The sequence below is a fragment of the Heptranchias perlo genome, chromosome 32, assembly GCF_035084215.1.
Source record: "Heptranchias perlo isolate sHepPer1 chromosome 32, sHepPer1.hap1, whole genome shotgun sequence".
Lineage (NCBI taxonomy): Eukaryota > Metazoa > Chordata > Chondrichthyes > Hexanchiformes > Hexanchidae > Heptranchias > Heptranchias perlo.
Window position 1 is genome coordinate 4,768,220 of NC_090356.1, and position 25,155 is coordinate 4,793,374.

The window sequence follows — 25,155 nt, forward strand, 5'->3', positions numbered from 1 at the left end:
TCCCACATCTCTCCCCCAGCCCCCCCACATCTCTCCCCCAGCCCCCCCCCCCCCCACATCTCTCCCCCAGCCCCCCAAATCTCTCTCCCAGCCCCTCCAAATCTCTCTCCCAGTCCCCCCAGCCTCCCAAATCCCCCCTTCCACATCCCCCCCCAACCAGTGCAAGAATCAGCACCTCTAGGAGAGAAGGCTCGAGACAAAGATAACCTGGGCTCCTGTGTTAACGATTAGACAGCAGGTTACTGGAGAATGTTGGGCCGTTCACACTGGCTGTAAAGGTCAGGGATTCTCCTCGCCCGGACCCTGTTATTACTCACACAGGGAGCTGACGGGTTATCGGTTACTGAACTGCTCCCTCCAGGTGTTCAGCTGGTTCGATGGCCTCAGGTTATATGAAGCACCTGGAGTGAGAGCTGATGAGCTTACAGTCTCTGAAGTCCCTTTGCATTTTCTTTTTTCAAGTGTACGTATTATTTAATACTGTTCTCATTTCTCCCCTCCTCTCCGCGAGGGCAGACTCCAGCTGGGAGGAGGTCCCACAGCTGCCGGCTGACTCTGCGTTTCTCTGACTTTCCATTGCTCGCGCGTGAATCTTGACAGCGGGTGTTTGACGATGGAGGACGTTGCAGACCAGCCTGAGCCCCCCCCCCCACTCACCCCATGTCCAAACACACGCAGGGCTCGCTGGGTAGCAATTGGGAGCAGGAACCCAGGCCCGTTTGTCTCCCTTCTTAACCCAGGGCACTGACGGAGGCTGGGATCAGCTAATACTAACGGTGAGTGTTGGCACAATCAAAAGGGGAACACAAGGCACATGGATTGAAAGGGGAAAGAGGTGCCACATGGATTGAAAGGTAGTACGGGATCAACAACAACTTGCATTTATATAGCGCCTTTAACGTAGTAATACGTCCCAAGGCGCTTCACAGGAGCGATTATCAAACAAAATTTGACACCGAGCCACATAAAGGGATATTAGGACAGGTGAACAAACGCTTGGTCAAAGAGGTCGGTTTTATGGAGCGACTTAAAGGAGGAGAGAGAGGTAGAGAGGTTTAGGAGGGAATTCCAGAGCTAGGGCTTAGGCAGCTGAACGGATTTGAAAACAAGGATGAGAATTTTAAAATCGAGGCGTTCCCAGACTGGGAGCCAGTGTCAGCGAGCACGGGGGGGTGTTTGGGAGAACGGGACTTGGTGCGAGTTAGGATATGGGGAGCAGAGTTTTGAATGAGCTCAAGTTTATGGATGGTGGAAATGGGAGGCCGCCCAGGAGAGAATTGGAATAGTCCACTCTAGAGGTAACAAAGGCACGGATGGTTTCAGCAGCAGACGAGCTGAGGCAGGGGCAGAGACGGGCGATGTTATGGAGGTGGAAGTAGGCGGTCTTGGTGATGGAGTGGATATGTGGTCAGAAGTTCATCTCAGGGTCGAATAGGACGCCAAGGTTGAGAATGGTCTGGTTCAGCCTCAGACAGTGGCCAGGGAGAGGGATGGAGTCGTGGCTGGGGAATGGAGTTTGTGGCGGGGACCGAAGACAATGGCTTCAGTCTTCCCAATATTTAGTTGGAGGAAATTTTTGCTCATCCAGTACTGGATGTTGGACAAACAATGTGACAAATGAGGGACGGTGGAGGGGTGGAGGAGGTGGAGGTGAGGTAGAGCTGGGTATCGTCAGTGTATGTGTGGAACCTGACGCTGTGTTTTCAGATGATTCAGATCATTCAGATCAATGGTGTGTTATAAAACAGTAAGTAGATTATATGTGCAATCCCACATTCACTTTTTGCAAAAATACCCAGACATGCTGTAGTTAAATTTCACCTGTAGTTATGCTAATCGCTGTGTTTAGTGACTCACTGATGTCTGTCAGCAGCTCCAGTTAACTCTCTCCGAGCTCAGGCTGTCTTCCTCCTCCTCTGAAACATCTGAAGGAGGAAATCTCCGAAAGCTTGTGAATTTAAAATAAAATTGCTGGACTATAACTTGGTGTTGTAAAATTGTTTACAATTGTCAACCCCAGTCCATCACCGGCATCTCCACATCATGAAACATCTAGGACAGAGGTCAAATGGGACTCAGGTTCTTCTGCTTAAACTTGGCAGTTGGCGGAACGGAAATATTTTTGCATTTTCTCACGGTTTTATATTCTCCTTTATATCCTGGTCCTCCTTTCGATCTGTGCAGCCCATGGATTTTATCTGCAACACGTCCCACTCCGGAGACTTGGGCGCATAATCTCGGCTGACACTCCACTACAGTACTGAGGGAGTGCTGCACTGTCGGAGGTGCCGTCTTTTGGATGAGATGTTAAACCGAGGCCCCGTCTGCCCCCTCAGGTGAACATTAAAGACCCCCACGGTACCAATGGAAGAAAAGCAGGGGAGTTCACCCCGGTGTCCTGGCCGATATTTATCCCTCAATCAACAGATGATCCGGTCGTTTATCACGTTGCTTTTTTTTTTGTGGGATCTTGCTGTGCGCAAGTTGGCTGCTGCATTTCCCACATTACAACAGCGGCTACGCTTAAAAATACTTCATTGGCCGTGAAGCGCTTTGTGACGTCCTGAGGTCGTGACAGGCGCTATATAAATGCAAGTACTTTCTCAGTGATCTATTTTAGTGATGATTACTGTTAAATTCTCCTCCTGTTATGTCCTGTGAACCTTGTAATACAAAGGCTGGTGTTTCCTGATCTGGGCATTGATTGATTTGATTGATTGGTTTTGTGTGCTGCCGCTCCAGGGCAGCAGGGGGCAGTGCTGAGCTCCGGGGGCCGGAGTTTCCGAGCTGAGCCCCTCCTGTCCCCCGGAGCTGCGCCGGGCAGGGAGGGGCCGGGCCGGGCCGGGCACTGCCGAGAGTCCGAGGGCGGAGCAGCGGCCTGTTATTACCCAGGGCCCGGGGATCCAGGGCCTGACTGGGCGGGGTGAGGAGACAAGCTGCCAATCGGCGGTCATTGCAGGGAGAGCGAGGGGGCCGACATCCCCGCCCGGGGCCCGGGGGGAGAGCGGGGGGCGGGGGGCAGGGGGGCAGGGGGGCGGGGGGGAGGCCATTCAGCCCATCATTCGTGTACTAGTTTCCTGCAAAAGCTTTTCCCCCGCCCCGTTCCCCTGCAGGTATAAAAAACACTATTATATAATTGTGGATTTATGATAATGTTCCAGCAGGCAATGTCAGCCTGGTAGCCCCGGGGTCAGGATATTGGGGTACGATGACCCCGGGGTCAGGATATTGGGGTTACGGTGCCCCTGAGGTTAGGGATCTCGGGGTTACGGTGCCCCTGAGGTTAGGGATCTCGGGGTTACGGTGCCCCTGAGGTTAGGGATCTCGGGGTTACGGTGCCCCTGAGGTTAGGGATCTCGGGGTTACGGTGCCCCTGAGGTTAGGGATCTCGGGGTTACGGTGTCCCCGGGGTTGGGATCTCGGGGTTACGGTGCCCCTGAGGTTAGGGATCTCGGGGTTACGGTGTCCCCGGGGTTGGGATCTCGGGGTTACGGTGCCCCTGAGGTTAGGGATCTCGGGGTTACGGTGTCCCCGGGGTCGGGATCTCGGGGTTACGGTGCCCCTGAGGTTAGGGATCTCGGGGTTACGGTGCCCCTGAGGTTAGGGATCTCGGGGTTACGGTGCCCCTGAGGTTAGGGATCTCGGGGTTACGGTGCCCCTGAGGTTAGGGATCTCGGGGTTACGGTGCCCCTGGGGTTAGGGATCTCGGGGTTACGGTGCCCCTGAGGTTAGGGATCTCGGGGTTACGGTGTCCCTGAGGTTAGGGATCTCGGGGTTACGGTGCCCCTGAGGTTAGGGATCTCGGGGTTACGGTGTCCCCGGGGTCGGGATCTCGGGGTTACGGTGCCCCTGAGGTTAGGGATCTCGGGGTTACGGTGCCCCTGAGGTTAGGGATCTCGGGGTTACGGTGTCCCCGGGGTCGGGATCTCGGGGTTACGGTGCCCCTGAGGTTAGGGATCTCGGGGTTACGGTGTCCCCGGGGTCGGGATCTCGGGGTTACGGTGCCCCTGAGGTTAGGGATCTCGGGGTTACGGTGTCCCCGGGGTCGGGATCTCCGGGTTACGGTGTCCCTGAGGTTAGGGATCTCGGGGTTACGGTGTCCCTGAGGTTAGGGATCTCGGGGTTACGGTGCCCCTGAGGTTAGGGATCTCGGGGTTACGGTGTCCCTGAGGTTAGGGATCTCGGGATCTCGGGGTTACGGTGCCCCTGAGGTTAGGGATCTCGGGGTTACGGTGCCCCTGAGGTTAGGGATCTCGGGGTGCGGTGCCCCCGGGGTTGGGATCTCGGGGTACGGGGGTGCCCGCTGTTTAACGCTCTTGTTTGTTTTACACAGGGTCTGCGATGCCCATTCTGCCAGTGAACCAGCCTCAGTTAATCCGCTCCAACCAAAAGGACGAGTACTACCTGAGCTCGCTGCGAAGCTGTGTCAATGAGGCCTGCCAGATCTTTGCAGGTGAGACCGCCCGTACCTGTGCACCGTAGTGGGGGGGGGAACCCGTGACCCACGACCCACGACCCACGACCTGCTTCAATGTAGTGGGAGAATGTGAACTTTTGGTCTGCTTGGGCATAATGTGGAGCCTCGGGCGATGTAAAGGTTATTCTCTGTTCCCATTAATTCCCACACATCTCAAGTTCAGATGTCGGTGCCCTGATTTCGGATTCATCCACCAATAGCACTGTGAACAGCCCTTTGCCAAACATCCAGGCCCAGAAATTCAAACGACAAACCAGCGAGTGAGAAATATAAAGGGCGAATAGAACATCACTTGGACTTTGAGCTGAATTGCCAGCTCGGGGGGGACCTGATGTGAGCTGTATTTTGGACACCTTGTGTTAGGACATTCCTGTCAAGACACCTTTACTGATTATTTTTTTCTAAGTCCCCTGATCTTTTTTGTGGTGGGGGTGGGACTGGAGGGAGACAGTTTATTATAACCCCCCAGGTCAGGTCTCGTCATGCAGAGTCCTGTGTTTCACCTCCTCCCCCTCCCTCCTCACACCATTCACTGTTTAAAATGACCGTTGGTGCTGTGACAGATGCCTCCCTGCCTCCCCCTCACTGCTGGGTTTCTTCATTAACCCCCTCCCCCCCCGTGACCCTGGAATAGGTTCCTATTTTTCCCCTTTTGCATTCTAACCCTCACCGTCCACGCTCCTCTCCCACATCGCAGTCTCTCCCGTCTCCCTTTATCCTGAGTTATGACCAATTTTTGCAGAGCCTGCGCCCGCGCCCCCCCCCCGCTGCAGAGCCTGCGCCCGCGCCCCCCCCGCTGCAGAGCCTGCGCCCGCGCCCCCCTCCGCTGCAGAGCCTGCGCCCGCGCCCCCCCCGCTGCAGAGCCTGCGCCCGCGCCCCCCCCGCTGCAGAGCCTGCGCCCGCGCCCCCCCGCTGCAGAGCCTGCGCCCGCGCCACCCCCGCTGCAGAACCTGCGCCCGCGCCGCCCCCGCTGCAGAACCTGCGCCCGCGCCGCCCCCGCTGCAGAGCCTGCGCCCGCGCCGCCCCCGCTGCAGAGCCTGCGCCCGCGCCGCCCCCGCTGCAGAGCCTGCGCCCGCGCCCCCCCCGCTGCAGAGCCTGCGCCCGCGCCCCCCCGCTGCAGAGCCTGCGCCCGCGCCCCCCCCGCTGCAGAGCCTGCGCCCGCGCCCCCCCCCGCTGCAGAGCCTGCGCCCGCGCCCCCCCCCGCTGCAGAGCCTGCGCCCGCGCCCCCCCCGCTGCAGAGCCTGCGCCCGCGCCCCCCCCCGCTGCAGAGCCTGCGCCCGCGCCCCCCCCCGCTGCAGAGCCTGCGCCCGCGCCCCCCCCCGCTGCAGAGCCTGCGCCCGCGCCCCCCCCGCTGCAGAGCCTGCGCCCGCGCCACCCCGCTCTAAAACCTGCGCCTGTTTTATATCGCTCTAGAACCCGTACCCATGTTGCGCTGCTCTGGAATCCGTGTGTTACCCAGTGAACCTATTTTAGTGGCGCAGTATTCTACAGCAGCGAGGCAGATTTGCTGTTAATCTGTCTGTTTCCTCTGTTGTACAGGTGCTAAGCGGTGGTTGGAATGGAGGAAGGAGATTGAGTTATTGGCCGACCTGACGTACTTTTGTCTAACAACCTTAGCAGGTCAGGCTCAGTTATTACTGGGCACCGCGGTCTTTGATTCTTTTTCTATTATAATTATCAGCTACACTGTTCTGCTTGTGACGCGAGTCTCTGTTTGTCATGTGAATCTGCCTACTAAACAGGCCGGTCTGCTCCATGTCTCCTTCTCTTACAAGTCCCTTGTCCGTCAGCCTCTCTCTCTCACCCTCCCTGTGTATCCTTCTGCCTGTATGATCTTATGTCCAGCTGTCTGTCTCCCTGCCTCTCTGCCTGCCTCTAACTGTTAACCTGCCCCTTTCATTAATTCACCCATTGCCTTCTCCCATTTACTGACCATGTGCCTGTGTACGTGACATTTGCACACTGCTCAATCCTATCGGCCTTAGTACCACCCTCTTGCTGTGCCCAGCCTGGAAATTCAAGATGGACCCTGTTATTTAAATTTCCTGGTGAGAGTTGGAATATGCCTCAACTCTGCCAGTGCCCAAATCCAGGGCATTAGGGTTATTGGTCCAGGCCCTGACAGTGCGCCTAGAGACAAGATACTGGTTCAAGCCATTGTCAGATGGAGGGAGATCGGGCCGTTGATATTAGACTGTCATCGTGGGCACTATAATAAGGTAAATACACCCGGTCGATCCCCAATCCCTGATCTGTACTGATCTGGGCCGGGCCAGCAGCAATGATGTTACAATGACCCTCAATGCCCATGGGTTAGGGAGGGGGAATCAGCCAGAGTTCCTGCTCTGATCGTTGTCCGTTGTGGACGTCAAGTTTTAGCTACGATGTCCTCCACGGTCACTCAGTCTGTCCTCGTGCACAGGGAATTGTTAGTTAGGTGAAGCAATGGAGCCAGCCTGGCAACTGGGGGTCCTGACCATCGACAATAGAGTGTCACTGGCTGAGGCCAGGGGGCGATCGCTCTCTGTACCCTGATACACTTGACATTCCCATACTCATTCTGGGGGTTTGCGGGGGGAGCAAAATGCCTGGTGTTGACCTCCTCACCCCTGAGCGGTGTGTGTAATCACTGGTGGGGTCACACACACACACACACACACACACACACACACAGGAACAGAAGGCAGCCATTCAGCCCCTCGAGCCTGATTCGGCCTTCAGTTAGACCCTGGCTGATTGGTGGGTGGATGGGATCTGATGTGACCCCGATTTCGCCCTGTTGTGTGGCACAGTGCCTTGGAACTCTTTAACGTGCCCTGCCACCACACCACGTTTTGGGTGTGATCGGTTATGCTCCTGGGACTGTTTCCCTACGTGAAAGGCGCTATATAAATGCAAGTTGTTGTTGTAATTGGGGGTTTTTTCCAACTGAGCATTGTGAGGTCCCACTGCACAGGTTACCAGACGCTGGGCGAGGAGTACGTTAACATCATCCAGGTGGACCCCAGTGGGCATCGGGTGCCCTCCACAAGCAGGCGGGCAGCCCTCATCCTTCTTCACACCTGCGTCCCTTACCTGCTGGACCTGGGGCTGAACCGCCTGGAGCAGGACCTGCAGACAGAGGGCGATGGGTCCCGGCCACCGGAGCACAGGCAGGGGGGCTCGCTCTTCAACAACTGGCTGCGGGGGGCGGTCGGTGCCCTGAGCGAACGGCAGAAGAAAGTGCTGCTGCAGACTGTCTCCTTCCTCCGACAGGCTGTCTCCTTCCTCCACCGCCTGCATCTGGGCATCTTCTACCTGAATGGAGCTTTCTACCACGTTGCCAAAAGATTAACCAGCATCACCTACGTAAGCCGTTTATAGCAATCCATTCAGACCAGTAGACAGTGTATGTGTATTGCTACACTAATGTGATATAGAAAGTATAGCAGCGACTATATATTATATAGAATAAGGGACCTTGTGTATATTATAAGGAATAACAGCCCCTTTGTATATTATAGGGAATAAGGGTCCTTGTGTATTTTAAAGACAATTCGGGACCTTATGTATATTATAAAGCAGTCCCCGCGTCTGTTATGGACGCCTGCGGTCCCCGCGTCTGTTATGGACGCCTGCGGTCCCCGCGTCTGTTATGGACGCCTGCGGTCCCCGCGTCTGTTATGGACGCCTGCGGTCCCCGCGTCTGTTATGGACGCCAGCAGTCCCCATATCTATTATAGCCCCTGTGAGTACCAGAGATTGGTCTGGTCTGTGAATATCTCAATTCTCCCATTTGCTGTGCATTTACTGACTCTTCCTCCTATCTGCTGGTTTTGTGCCGTGTAGCTGTGCGTTCGAGGTCTGTTCAGTCACGGTGCTGGAATCCGGTGGAGTTATGAGTTGCTGGGGAAGGTTTCTCTGCTGCAGCTGGTCCTGACGGTCGCCATGCAGGTCAACAGCCACCGCCATAGGCGACGAGCCCGGCAAGAATGGAAACTTCACCGCAGCCTCCCGTACCCGAGGTACAGGCTTTTCACAGTTGTTACTAATCGGCATTAACTAATGATCACAGTTCATCTGTTCCAATTAGAACGAGGTCGCAGACATCTTCGTTTATTAAAATTAATATAATGCAAGAAATTGACTAAAATGATCTGCTTACAGCCGAGAGCAGCCACGTTTAATTCCTGGTCAGCGCAGAGTGAGCTGGTCTCAGTTGGGGCACTACAATTAAAAGAAAGAACTTGCATTTATATAGTGCCTTTCACAACCTCAGGATGTCCCAAAGCGTTCGACAGCCAGTGAAGTACTTTTGAAGTGTAGTCAGTGTTATAATGTGGCAGCCAGTTTGCACACAGCAAGATGATAATGATCAGATAATCTGTTTTAGATAATCTGATTTGAGGGATAAATATCGGCCTGGACACCGGGGAGAACTCCCCTGCTCTTCTTCGAAATAGTGCCATGGGATCTTTTACGTCCACCTGAGAGGGCAGGTGCTCAGTTTAATATCTCATCCGAAAGACGCCACAAAGACACTGCAGCACTCCCTCAACCTAGATTATGTGCTCAAGTCTCTGGAGCGGGACTGGAACCCACAACCTTCTAACTGAGAGGCGAGAATGTTACCCACTGAGCCAAGGCAGACACCTAATTAGTCTTCACCTGCTGGGTTAGAGGGGGAGAAATTCAATGGGGGGGGGGTCTGGCTCATTAGCTAGTGGCTTCTGCTGGAAACTGTGTGCACATGCGGCCAAAGACAGTCAGGGTCGGCTGCAATGCTATCCGTGGTCAAATAGCCTGCATTCGCTGTTAATGCTCGCAGCTGAAGAATGGCACTGTGGTGAGACATCGCAGGGCGGCTGGTGCTCGTGGCACTGCTCCCCAGTAAGAATCAGTGCCTTCAGGAGAGAAGGAAGAAAATTTAAAGGACTAGTTGGTCTTGCGTTGCGCGCGCACACACACACACACACACACATGACCAGGTGTCTTCAAATGAAGCAGGGCTAGAGGGCAGGAAATAATTGGACCGGGAGCAGAGATATAATTCCGTTCCCATTTTGAAATCATACATCGCAACCTTATTTTTATGATTATTTCCACAATACAGCACCGTTGCTGGTGTGATGAGTTTACATAGGTAATTTCCATTATAAATGAGGGCAAAGGACTTTATAATGGAACAAGTTGACAGGAAGTCAGTGCAGAAGTAAAATTTTTAATACAAGAATAAAATTGGTATGAACGGAAATCAGTGCCTTTTCCTCTAGGTTTTTTTTTCCTCTCACACAGAAATCCCTCTCAGGACCTTGCAGTCCGCAGCTCCACGTGTATACTGTGTTTGGAACGGCGTCGGCATTCAACGGCCACTCCGTGTGGACACCTCTTCTGCTGGGAGTGCATCACCGAATGGTGCAACACCAAGGTGAGCAAACGCACACACAGGGGGTTGGAGTGTACACCCGGGGAAAGGAGCTTTGTGTCTGATTTATATCAGGGATAGCTCCTAACCACCATGTACCTATAAATAGGGAGGGAAGGAGAGAAGATCTGACGCATTGTGCGCCTCATCTACAAACATCACTGTACTTCAAGAAACATATAATTATGTGAAGAGTTCTGAGGCACTGTATAAACATTTCTATTTCTGTAGGACTGATGTTAATATTTTGTTTTTAATTTCATTTTCAGGCAGAGTGTCCGCTTTGCCGGGAGAAGTTCCAGCCTCACAGACTCATCTACTTGCGTCATTACGTTTAGGAAGAGGAGACTCGATTAAAATCCTGACGGCACCTCCATTTGTGTGACTCTGCTCCTCTTCCCCACTGTGCCAACCTGGTGATAGAATGGAAAAAGACCACTGGAGCAGCAGTGTTCCCACTCTCGGGACCCATGTCGGACAGTAAACTGCACTCGGACGTACAGGCCCAGCAATTACTGCTCTCAAAACCACACCGCTAGAACCCTGGGGCATTGTTCTTTGATGCCTATCTTTAAGTCTCAGCACGTTATGGGGGAAGTGACCTGCCCATAAAGTGCTATATTTTACCTTGCTACGATTCCTCTCCTCTCCCCAGCACGATGTTCCATTGGCTCCAGCAGCCCTCCGCTAGCTTGCTCGTCTTTTGCGGAGGGCGTCACAGTCCTCGCCCTTTCCACCAGAATGTCGCTGCTGAGCGTTCAGGAGCAGGAACCATGACTGATTTCCCCCACTAATCTACGTGGGAATAAGGCCGACTGTAGCCCCAGCTAGCCCAAAAACAGGCCTGGGACGGTCCTGCTGTTTGGCTCAGTACCGCACTGAGGTACTTTTACCCAGTTTGGGGGGATTTTAAAAGCTTCCCCCCCAACATATTTGCTTATACTTTAGGAAAATTGCAAACTATGTAAATAAGTAAGCACAGTTCAATGGTCAGGCTAGTCACTTTATTTAATAGTTTCATTTTTGTTTTCCCAGAGGGCTGAGGAAACAGCATTACAAATATTTAATTATTTCGTTCACCTTTATTACAAGTAAAATAAATGTAACATATTAACATTGTGATACAGAATCGGAAGTTCTTGAAAACTAGCACAAGAAATGTTTAGTTGAAGAAAGGTAATAGTGTGTGGAGTGGTGGAACTGTGGTACCATATTTGATAGAATGCAGCAACTGTCCCACTTGCACAATGACTGGCGATTTGGTTTCATATAAAATTATATAAACACACCATTGTAAAGCATGGGACTGGCTTCCTAAGGACTCTTTGTTCTCCTCTAGCCTACCTTGTTTTAAAGCATCAAGCTTGTCTACATCACACTGGTATCACAACACTACAGGAACAAGAATCCCACTTAAAGCTTAAAAAAATAAACAACTTACAATCCTGCACAAATGCTCTTAATTCATCCCCCCCCAATTACTCCCATCACCAGTGAACAGATCTGGGACCACCATAAGCTCAAAATTTTCTCTCGACACAACCCCAGTTCAGAAAGAGATGGGCTCTTTTAAAGAAAAGACAAAGGGAGATGGGACTTACTCGATGGAGAAGTGCTGGGTGATTAACCTACAGAGTACAAGATGCTTCAGGACGCTGGCAACGAAATGCAAGGAGTCGCCCAGCCTGGCACAGCAGAACTCTGGGCAGTTTTACAGTGTGAAGCAGCAGGTAGCCAGTTCCCACCCATTTAAAAAAATAAAATCTCTGTACAAGCACAGTGCTGTTGGAGCTGCTTCACCGTGTCATCAGAGGGAGAGACGGGCAGATTGTAAGGTGTCTCCATGCCTGCCTGCTCGTCCATGCTGCGTTTACACTGTGCGCCAGCAGGCTGCTCTTGCCCTGTACCCCGCTGGGAGGTGGAAAGCAAGTGTTGTCAAGTGCAAGAAATCCTAGTAAATGTACAATGTTAAATAACTACTGACGTGGTGCAACTCAAACATGCGAGGATTCACAACGCGAGCACAGCAGGAATGATGAGGCGGCTTCCACTTCCCAATATATTTGCAGAACCTATTTCTGTTTTTGTCCCCTCCTGTTCTCTCCCTTTGGCTCCTGACTCATGCTAGGGTACAGTTGTCCTCGGGCACTTCTTCCAGTGGTAATTCTTCACGTACGAGTCTTGACTAAGTCTGTATTGCACTTGGGGGAGGGAAAGAGAGGAGAAGGAGAGTAGGGCATAACAGCCGGTCTGAAATTGTTGGCACTCAACATCTACAAATGTGCACCTTTTAGCAGGGATCATTTTACTGTGATCAGGAGCCCTGGCTGATTCTCGTTCCCCCCCACCGCCCCGCACACCCCTCCTTCCCCTTATGCTGTGGCCCTGAACCAGTGTAAAACAAAACCCTCCCTCAAGGGTCACGGTAACAGCGGAACAAGTCACAATACTCCAGCAAGAGTCGGTATAACCCACTCCGATCGAATCAGCTCCTGCACATCACACTCCTTATCAGGTGCATTCCTGCTGCGATTTAAAGTTTAAAAATATATCTATATATAGTAAATGCACCCAAAAGCAAACAAAAATGCAAGTTAAGTGTGGGACCACCCCGCTGAGCAAACCCAGTATTACTGGGGCAGTTCTAGGATCCCACACTTGCCGACTCCTAAGTTACAGCACCAGGTCCCAGGATGTGGGGTTTTGTCCTATGATATGTTGACTGCCTCCAGGTCTGGTGTGGGGTGAGGTGAGGTGGGGGGGAAGTGAGGATGTGGAAAAATTTAATTGTGGCGATTTTAAATCTCCCTCCAGTTTCAAATAACTTCAGATAGAAAAACAGATGAACCCGTGGTTTAAGAAATAAAACAAATCCAGGGCAGACTGGGGAAATTTGATGTCACTTTAGGTAATGTGAAGCCAGGAATTACAACAACCTTCCAAACCCGTGACCCTGAGCACACTGCATTGTACAGGATTATTTATGCTCCTACTACCCTCCTATAGTAAAACCCCTTAGAAAGGTGCATCTTAAAGCCAGGTACAACATACTGTTCCTTCCATCAAATATGGTAAATCAAATCTGGAATGGAAAGTGAAACTCATTCTTAAATAAATTGGGTTAAACTGACTGACATGTATCACAGGGCAAAAGAAAGTCTTCTCTACATGCACATTTCTATACAGTTCACACAGACAAGGAAACATTTCCTAAAGGGCAGAAGCTACCATTTTTGTGCCAAATTATTTTTTAAATGGCTGATTTTTTTAAATTAAAGATGATTAGCCGGCACCCAAAGTCTGCAATACTCTCAAGTTGTGAGGTTAAACCCGTCCTAAATTGGGGAGGAGGAGGGGAAAAAGAGGGAGGGAAGAGCATGCACCCCAGACATACACAAAGTCGCTTCTAATCCATTAGTTCAGTAAAGGTATGAATCAGGACATCATTGCGCCTGGGAACAGGCGTGAAGGACATAACATACTACTAGGCTGGAGAGCACAAACCCAAAATAGCCAGTGGGACAAGCAGCTAGTTTTACCTAACTCTCCTCACCTGAAGGTGTTGAGCCGTGCTGAGGATTATCATTACTGGCAGCCCTCCAGTGCCTCACCCAAATAGCCAGGCTTCAGGTGCGTTGTCTCAGCAGGCTATTTTACCATGAGGAATATCACAGCTGAGCCTTATCCTGTCTGCACCAGACAGTCACGGGTATGCACTTTGCAGCTGGTGTTCGCTGGATTGCAGTCAGGAGCAGGATCCCTGGCTGACTTTTCCTCTGCCTAGCCCAGGGGCAACCCCTAGTGCTGCTTTGGCTGACATCAAGTTGGCGCTTCATTTCCACACCATAATCCAAATACAGAACTACAAAACAACAGTCTCTCCTAGCTGCCCCCTCATAACCCATCCCACTATCTATACATTATAGATGATTATTTTAAATCATCCTATCTACAGACTATGGGCCTGAATTTAATACCCAAACGCTCTAGTCCATCTTTTTACTCCGAGAGGCCCAAATTGGCACCCATTATAACTTTAGTATGTCAGACTCCCTGATGATTGATCGAACTGTTTAATGTCTACAGATCTGATCTGGAACGTTCCTGCTGGCCCTTTTTGCCCTTTCACCGAGAGTATTTCTATCTCACATTTTCTTTTATGATAAACTCCATTTCTCTCCCCTCCTCATTTCCTTATGGCGGGCCCGCTACGTGCCATAAACACAGCTGCCTCATTGAGTATAATAAGATAGCTCCATTGTATCTTAAAGTTACCTCCTCCCTTCCCCTTGCATATCTGAAAACTGGCAAACTTTAGCAGTTAAAAAGAAAAGCAGAACAAAGCAAATTCCCAAGCGTATACATGTTTAAATTCTGGAATCTATTGGTACCTTGTCACAATACAAAGTTCAAAATCACAAGTTCATATTATAAAAGTTTATGATCACAATTTGATTTCTCCTCCGTTATTAAATTATCATCTAGCCTGATAAATTCAGAGCACAATGCCAGGACTCAGGATCTAGATGGCAATGACCTTTAGGTTGATTCTGGGATTTTAAAATGAGAGGGGAGGGGTGCCCGATCCCCATCTTCAAGCTGCTCGGTTCCGCAGCCCTCAAAAGCGGGCACTTCAGCTTCAAAAGCGGCAAGCCTGGGTTCTAGTGCTCCTGCAGCCCTCTTTCCTCACGCTTTCTGAATCCCTCCCAGCGCATCCTCCATTTCCACTCCACTCCGAGGCATCAACATGAAAACTGAGCTTCCAAGATTTTGTTAGGCCCTGAAAATGAAGCAAAGAGCCACCCCCCTCCCAAACTAATAAATACCAACTACTTGACATCGTTGCACCTTAATACTGCAACAGTTCCATGCCAAAAGTCTCAAAACAGTTGTTAGTTGTAACTTAGAATGGTAGAATGGTAACTTGGGGAGTCACAGTAAGAAAATCTATTTTCCCAAGTATGGATCCTGTTTGATATTTTAATTTTTTTTTTCCAAATGACAAAGGAAGAGAAAACACATTTGAAGCAACTGGCAAATGGAATACAATTAAAGGGAAATTTAAATGAAGTCACCTATAAATTAAATCAAAATGGTCAGGAAAAAAACGTCTGTATATATATCATATTATAAAGACAATGTCTCTGCGCCAAAAAATCTCAAAACTAAATCACCTTCTAAAATGTACCCTTCAGAAAGGCCTGGAGCAAACATGATAATAATAAAGTCATGTCACTGTTGTGATTATTGTCCAATGTTTACATGTAAAGGGGAGGGGGGAGAAGATAATCCAGGAGTGCCAAGCAGCACGTTCTCTAACTGGCAAATGCTTTCGTAGATTCCTCCTTCCCCTTGTACTTCCTCTTCCCATGTGTGAACGGTAGATATCTGTACTTGACCATGTGCTGTTTAAAAGGGCAGAAAAGAAATTACTAAACGATACCGGACAGTGATAAGCAGCATCTCACAGAACAATTGCCCCCAGGGAGTACAGTTACACAGGTATTAGGTGCTGACCAGAGGCTCACCAAAATGACCCCCTTTGATGTGTGATCCAAGACTGGGTGCTGGTGGGCTATTTGACTTTGAAGGGCAGCACAGCAGAGTCCTCACACGTGCACATTTCCAGTTTTGGCCACTGGGTAGCGGTCAGGAGCAGAATCTCAGGCTGATTTTTATTCTTCCCCCACCCCACTCTATCCCAGGGCCCACCACCCTGAGACCCCCAACTGCTGCACCAGCTCAGCACAGACTGAGGATGCAACCAGTGACCTTCTGGCCTGTGCAACTCAACAGAACTCCCTCAACTGACCCAACAACGTAGCTTAAACCCAATGTCACAACAGCCAATTTGTGCCGAATCGTAGGCGGTTTTGTGTTGACGACTCGGGCCTATTTGGAAATGTTTTGGGAAACATCTGAACTCATTTCACTTTGGATCTGCACACCCTGCAGAGTTTGAGGATTATCGTCCCATCAGGCAGGGGTGGACGTGAAGCCAGTTTCTTGAAGTGAAAGGACTGTTTCCTAACTCCCTGTACCCCCCCGCAAAAAAAAACCCCTAATGCATAAATATAACAAAGCACAGAAAAATAATTAGGTTTTAGACACAATGCTCTGTGAACGAGTATGTTGAGATCCTCGGGTATTTTTCAAGGCTCTGACTTGTACGATAAAGTTGCAGTTTGGGATTTCCTCCACCCGAGGCCCTCAGTGCCCATATATTGTACATAGTTAACGGTGCAGCTGTACACAGGCCCCCTGTATATTACAGAACAGAACAGCAAGACTGCCATCAGAATCAACCCTGCAGTACAAGCAATGCTCAGAGGCACCAAGGCCCTCCTGAAATGGAGCTTTCACTCAAAGGTGCTAATAGTGGTAAATTTGCTGTTGGGTTGGCATTTTAAAGTCTGCATTCTGTCTTTACTGCAGCGTGTCACACACAATCCATTGGATTTACCTTAATCTGCCTCTTCATGGTAATACAGAAGAGCATAATGAAGTACATGACCAAGATTGGCCAGAAAACGGGCACATTGAAGGCATCGAAGAATGTGCAAACCATGGCTACTACTATTCCTTTCGAAGCAGAGTGCCTGAAACCAAACGTACACAAAAAACTGTCAGTTATCATGTTTATTTGGCAATTCTGTCCCCTCTTCATCCTCTGAACATGCTGACTCATGGTCCAGTACGGCTCCACATACACCAGCCACCTCCCAAATGGCCATTCTTCATGTCTGTGCCAAGATAGTAAATGTCAGCAAGCTATTTGACCGCGAGGGGAATCTCAGCCATACGATACTACCCTCCCCCAATGCCCAAACATGCGCAGGGCTCCAGATCAGAATGTTTTTCATGGGTCTCTTGAACTGCCTCCAGCACTACCACCTCCCTTGGCATTTGAAACACAATGAGTCAGCTGAGTGCATCAGCGTGCTTAAGTCATGATGCAAAATATCATGACACAAGCACACTCCTGTGCGGCTCTGGCTATCTGTCAATTGCCAGACCCACCACATACAAAAATATTTTTAAAAACCCTATACTGCCCTCTGCCTATACTCTCTTCTTGGCTCACTGGAAGAGGTCGAGGACCAGGCCTCCATTTTCCAAATTGGTCTCTAATAGGCATGCAGAAAAGCAGAGGGACAGGACGGTGTAAAGCCGGGACCAGCAATACAGAGTTGGATTTGGTGGTGCTATCACTGTGGAGGACAATTGTTCTCGACTCCAATTCACTCACCAGAACTTGAACTCTGGCAGTCTTCTTATAAAGGGTCTAAACTCCTCGTTCTGCTTCGTCGGTAACGCAGGTCCATCATCTTGGTGGGGGGAGGGGGGGGGGGGAAAAAGAGAAACAACATTAACATTTACCAGCAGCAGCCGCCTCGGAGAAAGAAAGACAGACTTGCATTCATGACCTCAGGATGTCCCAAAGTGCTTTACAGCCAATGAAGTACTTTTGAATTGTAGTTGTAATTTCGAAAATTTGCACCAATTTGCACACAGCAAGGTCCCACAAACAGCAATGAGATAAATGACCAGATAATCTGTGTTTATTAGGTGTTGTTTGAGGGATAAATATTGGCCAGGATACTGGGGAGAGCTCCCCAGCTCTTCTTCGAAATAGTGCCATGAGATCTTTTACGTCCACCCGAGGGGACGGATGGGGGCCTCAGTTTAACATCTCACCTCAAAGTCGGCACCTCCGACAGTGCAGCACTCTCTCAGTACTGCACTGGGAGTGTCAGCCCAGATTACGTGTTCAAGTCTCTGGAGTGTGACTTAAACCCACAACCTACTGACTCAGAGGCAAGAGTGCTGCCCACTGAGCCACAGCTGACAACGGAGAGTGGATTGTACCCTGTAGTTTAATGTTTCTTCCTCTTTAATTTTATTTTTTGTGGTTGGGGAGGCTCCAAATCTTTAATGTTATGGTTTTATAATATCATGGATCCATTCCAGCCACAATTTAAGACATGGTAATTGGAGTTGTGGTTACTTTGCAAAAATGTTTCTCTTCAAAACACTTCTCGGGTGGGTGACAGTGGAATCCTGAGACTGACACTGTCTCACCGTGTGTGACATTACCCGTGCTAGTGATTATCGAATCACACTGCTGCTCAGGAGATATTCTATTTATAACTCACCGTGTACTCTTTGATTTTTAAAAAAATGATAAATGAGTAGTTTTGTAGATTTTTACAGCCCTAGAAAAAGTATCAGCTACAAACAAGATTTTATTCTCAGCTGTGCTCCTACTCATGAGATCTACACTCAAATTCCAGTGGGTAAAGTCACCAACTGACTTTACTGGAATCTGTCATCAGGGGCAGAGTGACTGAGCACTTGGACAAGTATGAGCTGACCAAAGAGTCAGCGTGCATTTGTGAAGGGTAGTTTATATCTGACTAATCCAGTTGCATTTTTTGCACTAGCATGGTGGACAGAGGAGTGTCTATCACTGCCCAGTGGTCCGTGCTGGCTGGAACCTGTAGATGCAAGAACAGGATCGGGCTCGGCTGTGATCACCACTATGATCACATAGATCAAAGTCAAGGCTCAAACACAAAGCATGACCAGAGGGGTTCTGGTACCCTTGGAAGATAGAATCATAGAATCATAGAAGTTTACAACATGGAAACAGGCCCTTCGGCCCAACATGTCCATGTCGCCCAGTTTATACCACTAAGCTAGTCCCAATTGCCTGCACTTGGCCCATATCCCTCTATACCCATCTTACCCATGTAACTGTCCAAATGCTTTTTAAAAGACAAAATTGTACCCGCCTCTACGACTGCCTCTGGCAGCTCGTTCCAGACACTCACCACCCTTTGAGTGAAAAAATTGCCCCTCTGGACCCTTTTGTATCTCTCCCCTCTCACCTTAAATCTATGTCCCCTCGTTATAGACTCCCCTACCTTTGGGAAAAGATTTTGACTATCTACCTTATCTATGCCCCTCATTATTTTATAGACTTCTATAAGATCACCCCTTAACCTCCTACTCTCCAGGGAAAAAAGTCCCAGTCTGTCTAACCTCTCCCTATAAGTCAAACCATCAAGTCCGGGTAGCATCCTAGTAAATCTTTTCTGCACTCTTTCTAGTTTAATAATATCCTTTCTATAATAGGGTGACCAGAACAGTACACAGTATTCCAACAACAGACAGTGGCATCAGATGAACCCTTAGTCTTGTGCACACAAATTTCCACTTTGCACTCAGGAGGCTAAACGCTGACTATCAGTCCGAAGGACAGTGTCAGGTGGAAACATATACAAATGAAGAGTGAATTAAAAAAAAATCCAGCTGCATTAATAATTGCCTTTTCCCTAGTACATGAGCTGTAGATCCATGGGGAGCACCCTGCAGTGTAATTGCTACACATTCACAGCACCAGATAAGTCAAAGAAGTAAAGCTCCTTTTGCAAAAGGCTTCATTGATTAAATTTGACATTTCTTTTTGCAGCTGTAATTATTACCCACACATGGAGGAGACAGCAATTCACTGGTGCACACGAACAGCGGCAAACCATTAAAAGCATTTTCCCAATGACAACCTGCCACCTGCAGCAGGCATGGTGTCAACATAAAGATGGCAAACTCCCCACCTCCCTAATATTCCTGGGTAGCCAAGAGAATTGTTGGACGTGCAGGAGGCATGGATCTCCTGACTCGCCGTAACAGGGATGGGCAGCCCGCTGGGAAATTACAGGACAGAGCCGCTCCGAGGCCATGGGGTCAAGCTTTAACACCACTCCCCCATCTCCCAGAATCATTGTAACAACGCTTGAGGGAGCCAACTTGGGCACCTAACACTGATGGATGTTCAGCCTCACCGTTCCCCCCCGGAGTACGAAACATTAAAAGATAGTGAAGCCGGGTTAAATTAAAGACACTTTTTGGGACAAAACAAAAATGAGCATGTCACATAACACGTACAGATCTCACTAAAACACACCCACACTTTGCACCTGTGCCATGGCCTCAATGTTTGGTGATTGAAGGGGGGAGGCAGGGGTTGCAAAAATTTCTTTGGAGGGTGCTCAGCACGTGGAATTCTCTTGTTGAAGAAGAATCCAGGAATTCTTTTAAAATGGACGTAGATAATCGCTTGATAAAAAGGAATGTTAAAAGGGTATGGGGAGCAAGAGTGGGATTAGTCTAGGTGCCTCATGTGGAGAAAAAACACTGGCACAGACTAGATGGGCTGAATGGCCTGTTTCAGTGCTGGAACAATCAATGATAACAAAGCACGAAACAAGAAAAGGCTATTCAGCTCATTAATTAAAAGCGAAATACTGCAGATGCTGAAAATTTGAAACAAAAACAAAACGAGGCGATGCACAAAACAGGTCAATCAGCAGCTGTAGAGAGGACAGACAGACAATGTTTCGTGTGTGGGGACCCTCCTACAAAACTGAAAAATAAGGTGCGGACAGTAATTATTACTTTAGTTGTATACTCATTTTCAACCTGGTTTTAATTTCCTGAATCCCCAGGTTTTCCATTTCTCCCATTTCCTCAGAACTCACTTCCTCAGTTATCTGCACATCCTTTATTTCCCCAATGTCTTTTATTTCTTACTTTCTGACTGAAGTGATCTCTTGCATCATTCCACTGACGTTTCCTCACTGTTTACTTCTTAAAAAAAAATACATATTCCCCCCTTTTTCCGATCATATTAACATGTCTGTCCATCTCTGCACTCCCAAAGGGCACGCACCCCCAAACGTCGACTGTCCGCCCTCTCCATGAAGGCTGACGGACCTGCTGTGCGTCTTCAGCTCATTAAACCCGTTCCTTCCTCACACATAATGGAATCTAGCCGATCCATCTAATTCTCCGATGAAAAATCCAGCAAAGATTTTTTTTATCTGCCTCCTCAAAAGTAAATCAAGGAATCCCCCATGATGTCGATCTAATCTTAAATCCCACATTCTGGACCCGTTCCTTTCTTTGACATTTTTCCAGGGTTGAGGCAGCTCAGGGACCATCATTCAACTACCGCCCTCTCTATTTATCCTTAGAACGCTCAATCCAATTCCACTGGCTCATTAACCGGCTTTTATATAGTGCCAAGTGGCACTGGATCCTGTCACCTGGGTTATGTACAGCTAGCAGCAACACCAGATATATTTGGGAGGTTTTCTAAAGCCGATGGTTGAGAGGACCCAGTTATACACTAAGCTGAGAGATACCCATGCATTATGAATCAGTGACATTGGCACAGCCTGGACACAATTGTCTTTAACTGGTGTTATTAGACCCGATGTGGAGATGCCGGTGATGGACTGGGGTTGACAATTGTAAACAATTTTACAACACCAAGTTATAGTCCAGCAATTTTATTTTAAATTCACAAGCTTTCGGAGATTTCCTCCTTCCTCAGGCAAATGTTTCAAGAGCTCCTTGAAGCCTACGCATTTATACATATAGAACAATACATGGTGTTTACAGACTGCCCCTGCAACTGCCCGTTGCCAAGGCAATCACCGTGTTCAGACAGAGAGGTGTCACCTGCAGAACCCCCGAATACACATTTTTTTTTTGTTGAATGTGTATTCGGGGGTTCTGCAGGTGACACCTCTCTGTCTGAACACGGTGATTGCCTTGGCAACGGGCAGTTGCAGGGGCAGTCTGTAAACACCATGTATTGTTCTATATGTATAAATGCGTAGGCTTCAAGGAGCTCTTGAAACATTTGCCTGAGGAAGGAGGAAATCTCCGAAAGCTTGTGAATTTAAAATAAAATTGCTGGACTATAACTTGGTGTTGTAAAATTGTTTACAGTTATTAGACCCAGCATTAGCCGCTTTATCTGGGATCCTGTTCTACGGATCCCCAACTCTGTGGTAGAAATAATTCCTTCTAATCTCCAGATCGCTTGAAGTTTGTTAATTCTGTCCTCTAGTTCGCTACTCACAGTCAGAGTTACACAGCCTGCTTGTATCTGCATTATCCTGTTCTCCCATCACTGGATTATGTCCCCTCTCTTAATCCATTCTCCACAACAAATACAAATAGAGTTCGGTGAGTCTCTTTTCATAATTCAACGAGTAACATTTCTGATCACTCTTCTCTTAAACAAAAGGAATCAAATCTCATACGAAGTGCTGGAATTCTGCAAATTAATTACATGTCAAATCCTCACTCGCACAAATCTATTGAAGTCTCGGTACCTGAATCTTCCATTAGTGAAGGGTCGACTTTTGGGGACAGGAAAGCAATGAAGAGGTTCAGGTGGTAAATCCCCAAGGCGTACGTCACAATGTACCATCCCTGAACAAGACAAACACCACAAATTAGCATCGTAGGCACAGACAAAAAAAGTTAAATAGGAGAGTTACTGTCCATTTTTGGCATCTTTGATCCTTCCTATGACAAGCAGGCATGGGGACCAGGAAGGTCCCAGGTGTGATCCCTGGTCTGTGCTGAGTGAGTTGACCTCGGGTAGGGAAGAGTCAGTGAGCCTTAGTGCCCCAGGCTACAGAGGGGGGGAAAAAGCAAGACAAATCAGCCAGCCAGAGTTCTTGCTCCTGATTGTTATTCACGAACTGCTGCTGCAGGTGGACTTCAGGTGAATTTGACTATGAGGATCCACCTAGTCCACACCGAATGTCTGGATTTTCACATGAAGAGCGACACTTGGACAGGGTCCTAGAGGGCAGACAACACCCATGGAACTGTACGCCAGAAGAGTCAGCTTGCTCAGGAGAGAAAACAAGGAGTGGAGGAGCAAATAGAATGCCTGCCAGCAACCGGACACGTTATTGGATCTAAAACCAGCCTCGACTACAATTACATTTGCCACAACTTCCATTCAATAAGGATTCATTGGTGCTCATGGCATCTCGCAAAACACAAGGGTAACTGATTTGCATCACTGGCTTTTGCCAACGCTGCACTCAGTTCAGGTGATAGTTGATAGGAAATGAGATCCTTATACATCAGGCCGAGGAGACTCACCCATCAGTCTGGTCTGGATTTCAATCCAGGGCACAAGGGTGAAAGGGCAGTGTCCAACCCATTGCCCCATACTGTAGACCACCTTGAAAATCTCTTCAGAAAAAAGAAAAAAAAATGTTTTTGCAGGGGTTTATCCCTCAGTTTTCTGGCGAAAGCCAAGTCTAGAATCTGTGCCGTTGCAATATTTTTATGGTGAGATTAACAGGCTTCATTGCATTGTTACTGGTCATATGAAACAGCAAACTCACCTGCAGGATATAAACTCTAATCATGTAGACTGCACCAAAGACAAATGTTACAATCCATCGTATAATGCCGTAGGGTGTGGACTTGTCTAAGAAGGACTGGTAGACCTAAAAACAAAAGAATATTTAAGATTTGAGCATTTATTTATTTGTTGATTTTTTTCCTTTAATTTAACAGGTTGGATCACCCCAATCACCTGATTAATGCAGCATCCTGTCTGGGAGCGACATTCAGATCAGGAAGGTGCGGAGTTAGTTGATCTCAGCCCAGAGCAGCAGCTGAGGTGCTACAACGGGTCTCGGGGGGTCCTGGGCCGCGGAGGGGACATGGGTGATAATCATCCAGGGTTCTCACTCCTGAATGCTATGCAGGGACTGCTGCTGAAAGCTGCCTGTGTAGACGCCAGGTAAGGGCTTGATCAGGACTGGCTGTGAGATCCATGCCCTCCTCCAACACAAAGAGTGGTCACATGGGCCCCAGGACAGCTAGGTCACCGTGGAAACGTACCCCAGCGTGAATCAGTGCCCTCGGAACAGGAAGGGAGGTACAAAAAATAAATGCTTTCTCCGAACCAGCACTAGCAACAGGATCACCCCACTTACAGATCAATAGTGCGCATTCATTTTAGTCCCGTTTCAGTTGGGCGCCTACTGGATCAACATTCTTAAACTGGATGACTGTAGTGTTCCCCCTCATTCAATAATTAACTATAATGGTGTGGGGTGGGAAGTATATATATTGTGATGCACAAGGTATCACGATTGTGGGAGACATGCTGGATGGACCAGAGGGTCTTTTCCTGTCTGTCATTGTTCATATATAACTAAAGAGAAACAGGAGCAGAAACGGCTTCCCACAGAGACAGCAATACTCCACCGTGATTTTGGAGGTTAAATGATCGTTGATCAACCCTGTTACGATGCAAGTGGGGGGGGGGGGGGGGGGGAGAAAGAGGGGAGGAAGGGAGAGCGGATGATGTCTTACCTGTCCGATCTGTGTAAAAAATCTGCCGACTGCTGATGGTTTCCCATGAATGGCATCTCCGCTGCTGTCACCTTCTGACATACTGTTTCTAATAGAAAAACAGAATAGATTTTGAGAGGCGCTAGACACTTTATTTCTCATGAACAGATTATACCACATTACCCTTGCCTCTCCCGACCGCTGCAATCTCCTCCAGCCCCACATACCTGCCCTCACTGTCCTCTCCTTCAACTCTGGTCAACTGTGCAAATCCCCCAATCTATCAGTGGCAGAACCTTCAACCATCTTGTCCCCACAGTGTGGAACTTCTCATCAAGTTACATCTTTCTCCATCTTCAAAAACCTCCTTAAAACCCACCTCTTCAACTATACTGTCAGTCTCCTCGCCTAATCTTCTATGCTACTCCTGTTTGGGTTTGACGCCGTACTGTGAAGCTCCTTGATGAATTTATATAACATCTGTGAAACATAAGGTGTTGTTTCATCACCCTGAACAGAAAGCACTACCAACTCCGACCCCACCCCACTCCTACTCCTCCTGATTAAAGTTGTAGGGGGTACAATAGCAAAGTGGTTATGATACTGGACTAGCAACCCAGAGGTCACGAGTTCAAATCTCACCCTGACAAGTTATAAAATTGAATTCAATAAAATCTGTGGGCTGGCGCTAGAAAAAATTACCATGAAAACTGCTGGATTGCAGTGAAAACCCAACGGGTTCACTAATGCCCTGAAGGGAAGGGAACCTGCCACCTGCCACCCCTATCCGGTCTGGCCTACGTGACACCCCAGTCTGGCCTACATGAGTCCCCAGTGCCAGGCATTGGCACTTAATGCCCTCAGGGCAACTAGGGATGGACAATACATGTGTTTATTGCCAGTGTTGCCCCATCCCAAGAACAAATAAAAAGGTGTGATGCCGGATTTTTACCAAAATGTCACCTGATGTAAAATTGATTTTTATGCACAAATGCACCTGATTTTACAGTAGTCGCTTTATAACACGAACAATTAAATCAATTCCTTTTATCAGAGGTTTGCTATGTTATGCCAGACTCATTCAAACCAG

At 48.8% G+C, this 25,155-nt stretch overlaps 2 protein-coding genes across 4 annotated transcripts in view; one reads left to right on the top strand and one right to left on the bottom strand.

Moving 5' to 3' along the window:
* Positions 1–2,804: 2,804 nt before the first annotated feature.
* On the top strand, positions 2,805–11,182 carry pex10 (peroxisomal biogenesis factor 10). Of its 2 annotated transcripts, none has more exons than XM_067970234.1 (7): positions 2,805–2,923; positions 4,334–4,453; positions 6,017–6,097; positions 7,434–7,825; positions 8,306–8,481; positions 9,752–9,884; positions 10,151–11,182. In XM_067970234.1, the coding sequence occupies exons 2-7, from the start codon at positions 4,342–4,344 to the stop codon at positions 10,217–10,219; spliced, it is 963 nt and encodes a 320-aa protein (XP_067826335.1). In that variant the 5' UTR covers positions 2,805–2,923; positions 4,334–4,341; the 3' UTR covers positions 10,220–11,182. The 2 variants fall into 2 exon arrangements, with proteins under 2 accessions (XP_067826335.1, XP_067826336.1); XM_067970235.1 differs by lacking the exon at positions 2,805–2,923 and adding an exon at positions 2,936–3,113.
* Positions 10,864–25,155, bottom strand: part of rer1 (retention in endoplasmic reticulum sorting receptor 1) — a 29,534-nt gene continuing 15,242 nt past the window's right edge. For both annotated transcript variants that reach the window (XM_067970236.1, XM_067970237.1), the window contains 6 exons: positions 24,087–24,174; positions 23,105–23,209; positions 22,070–22,169; positions 17,131–17,209; positions 16,345–16,480; positions 10,864–15,286 (listed from right to left, as the gene is read on the bottom strand). In XM_067970236.1, coding sequence (XP_067826337.1) covers positions 15,197–15,286; positions 16,345–16,480; positions 17,131–17,209; positions 22,070–22,169; positions 23,105–23,209; positions 24,087–24,167 — 591 coding nt within the window. In that variant the 5' untranslated portion in view covers positions 24,168–24,174 and the 3' untranslated portion in view covers positions 10,864–15,196. The remainder of the gene's footprint in view (positions 15,287–16,344; positions 16,481–17,130; positions 17,210–22,069; positions 22,170–23,104; positions 23,210–24,086; positions 24,175–25,155) is intronic.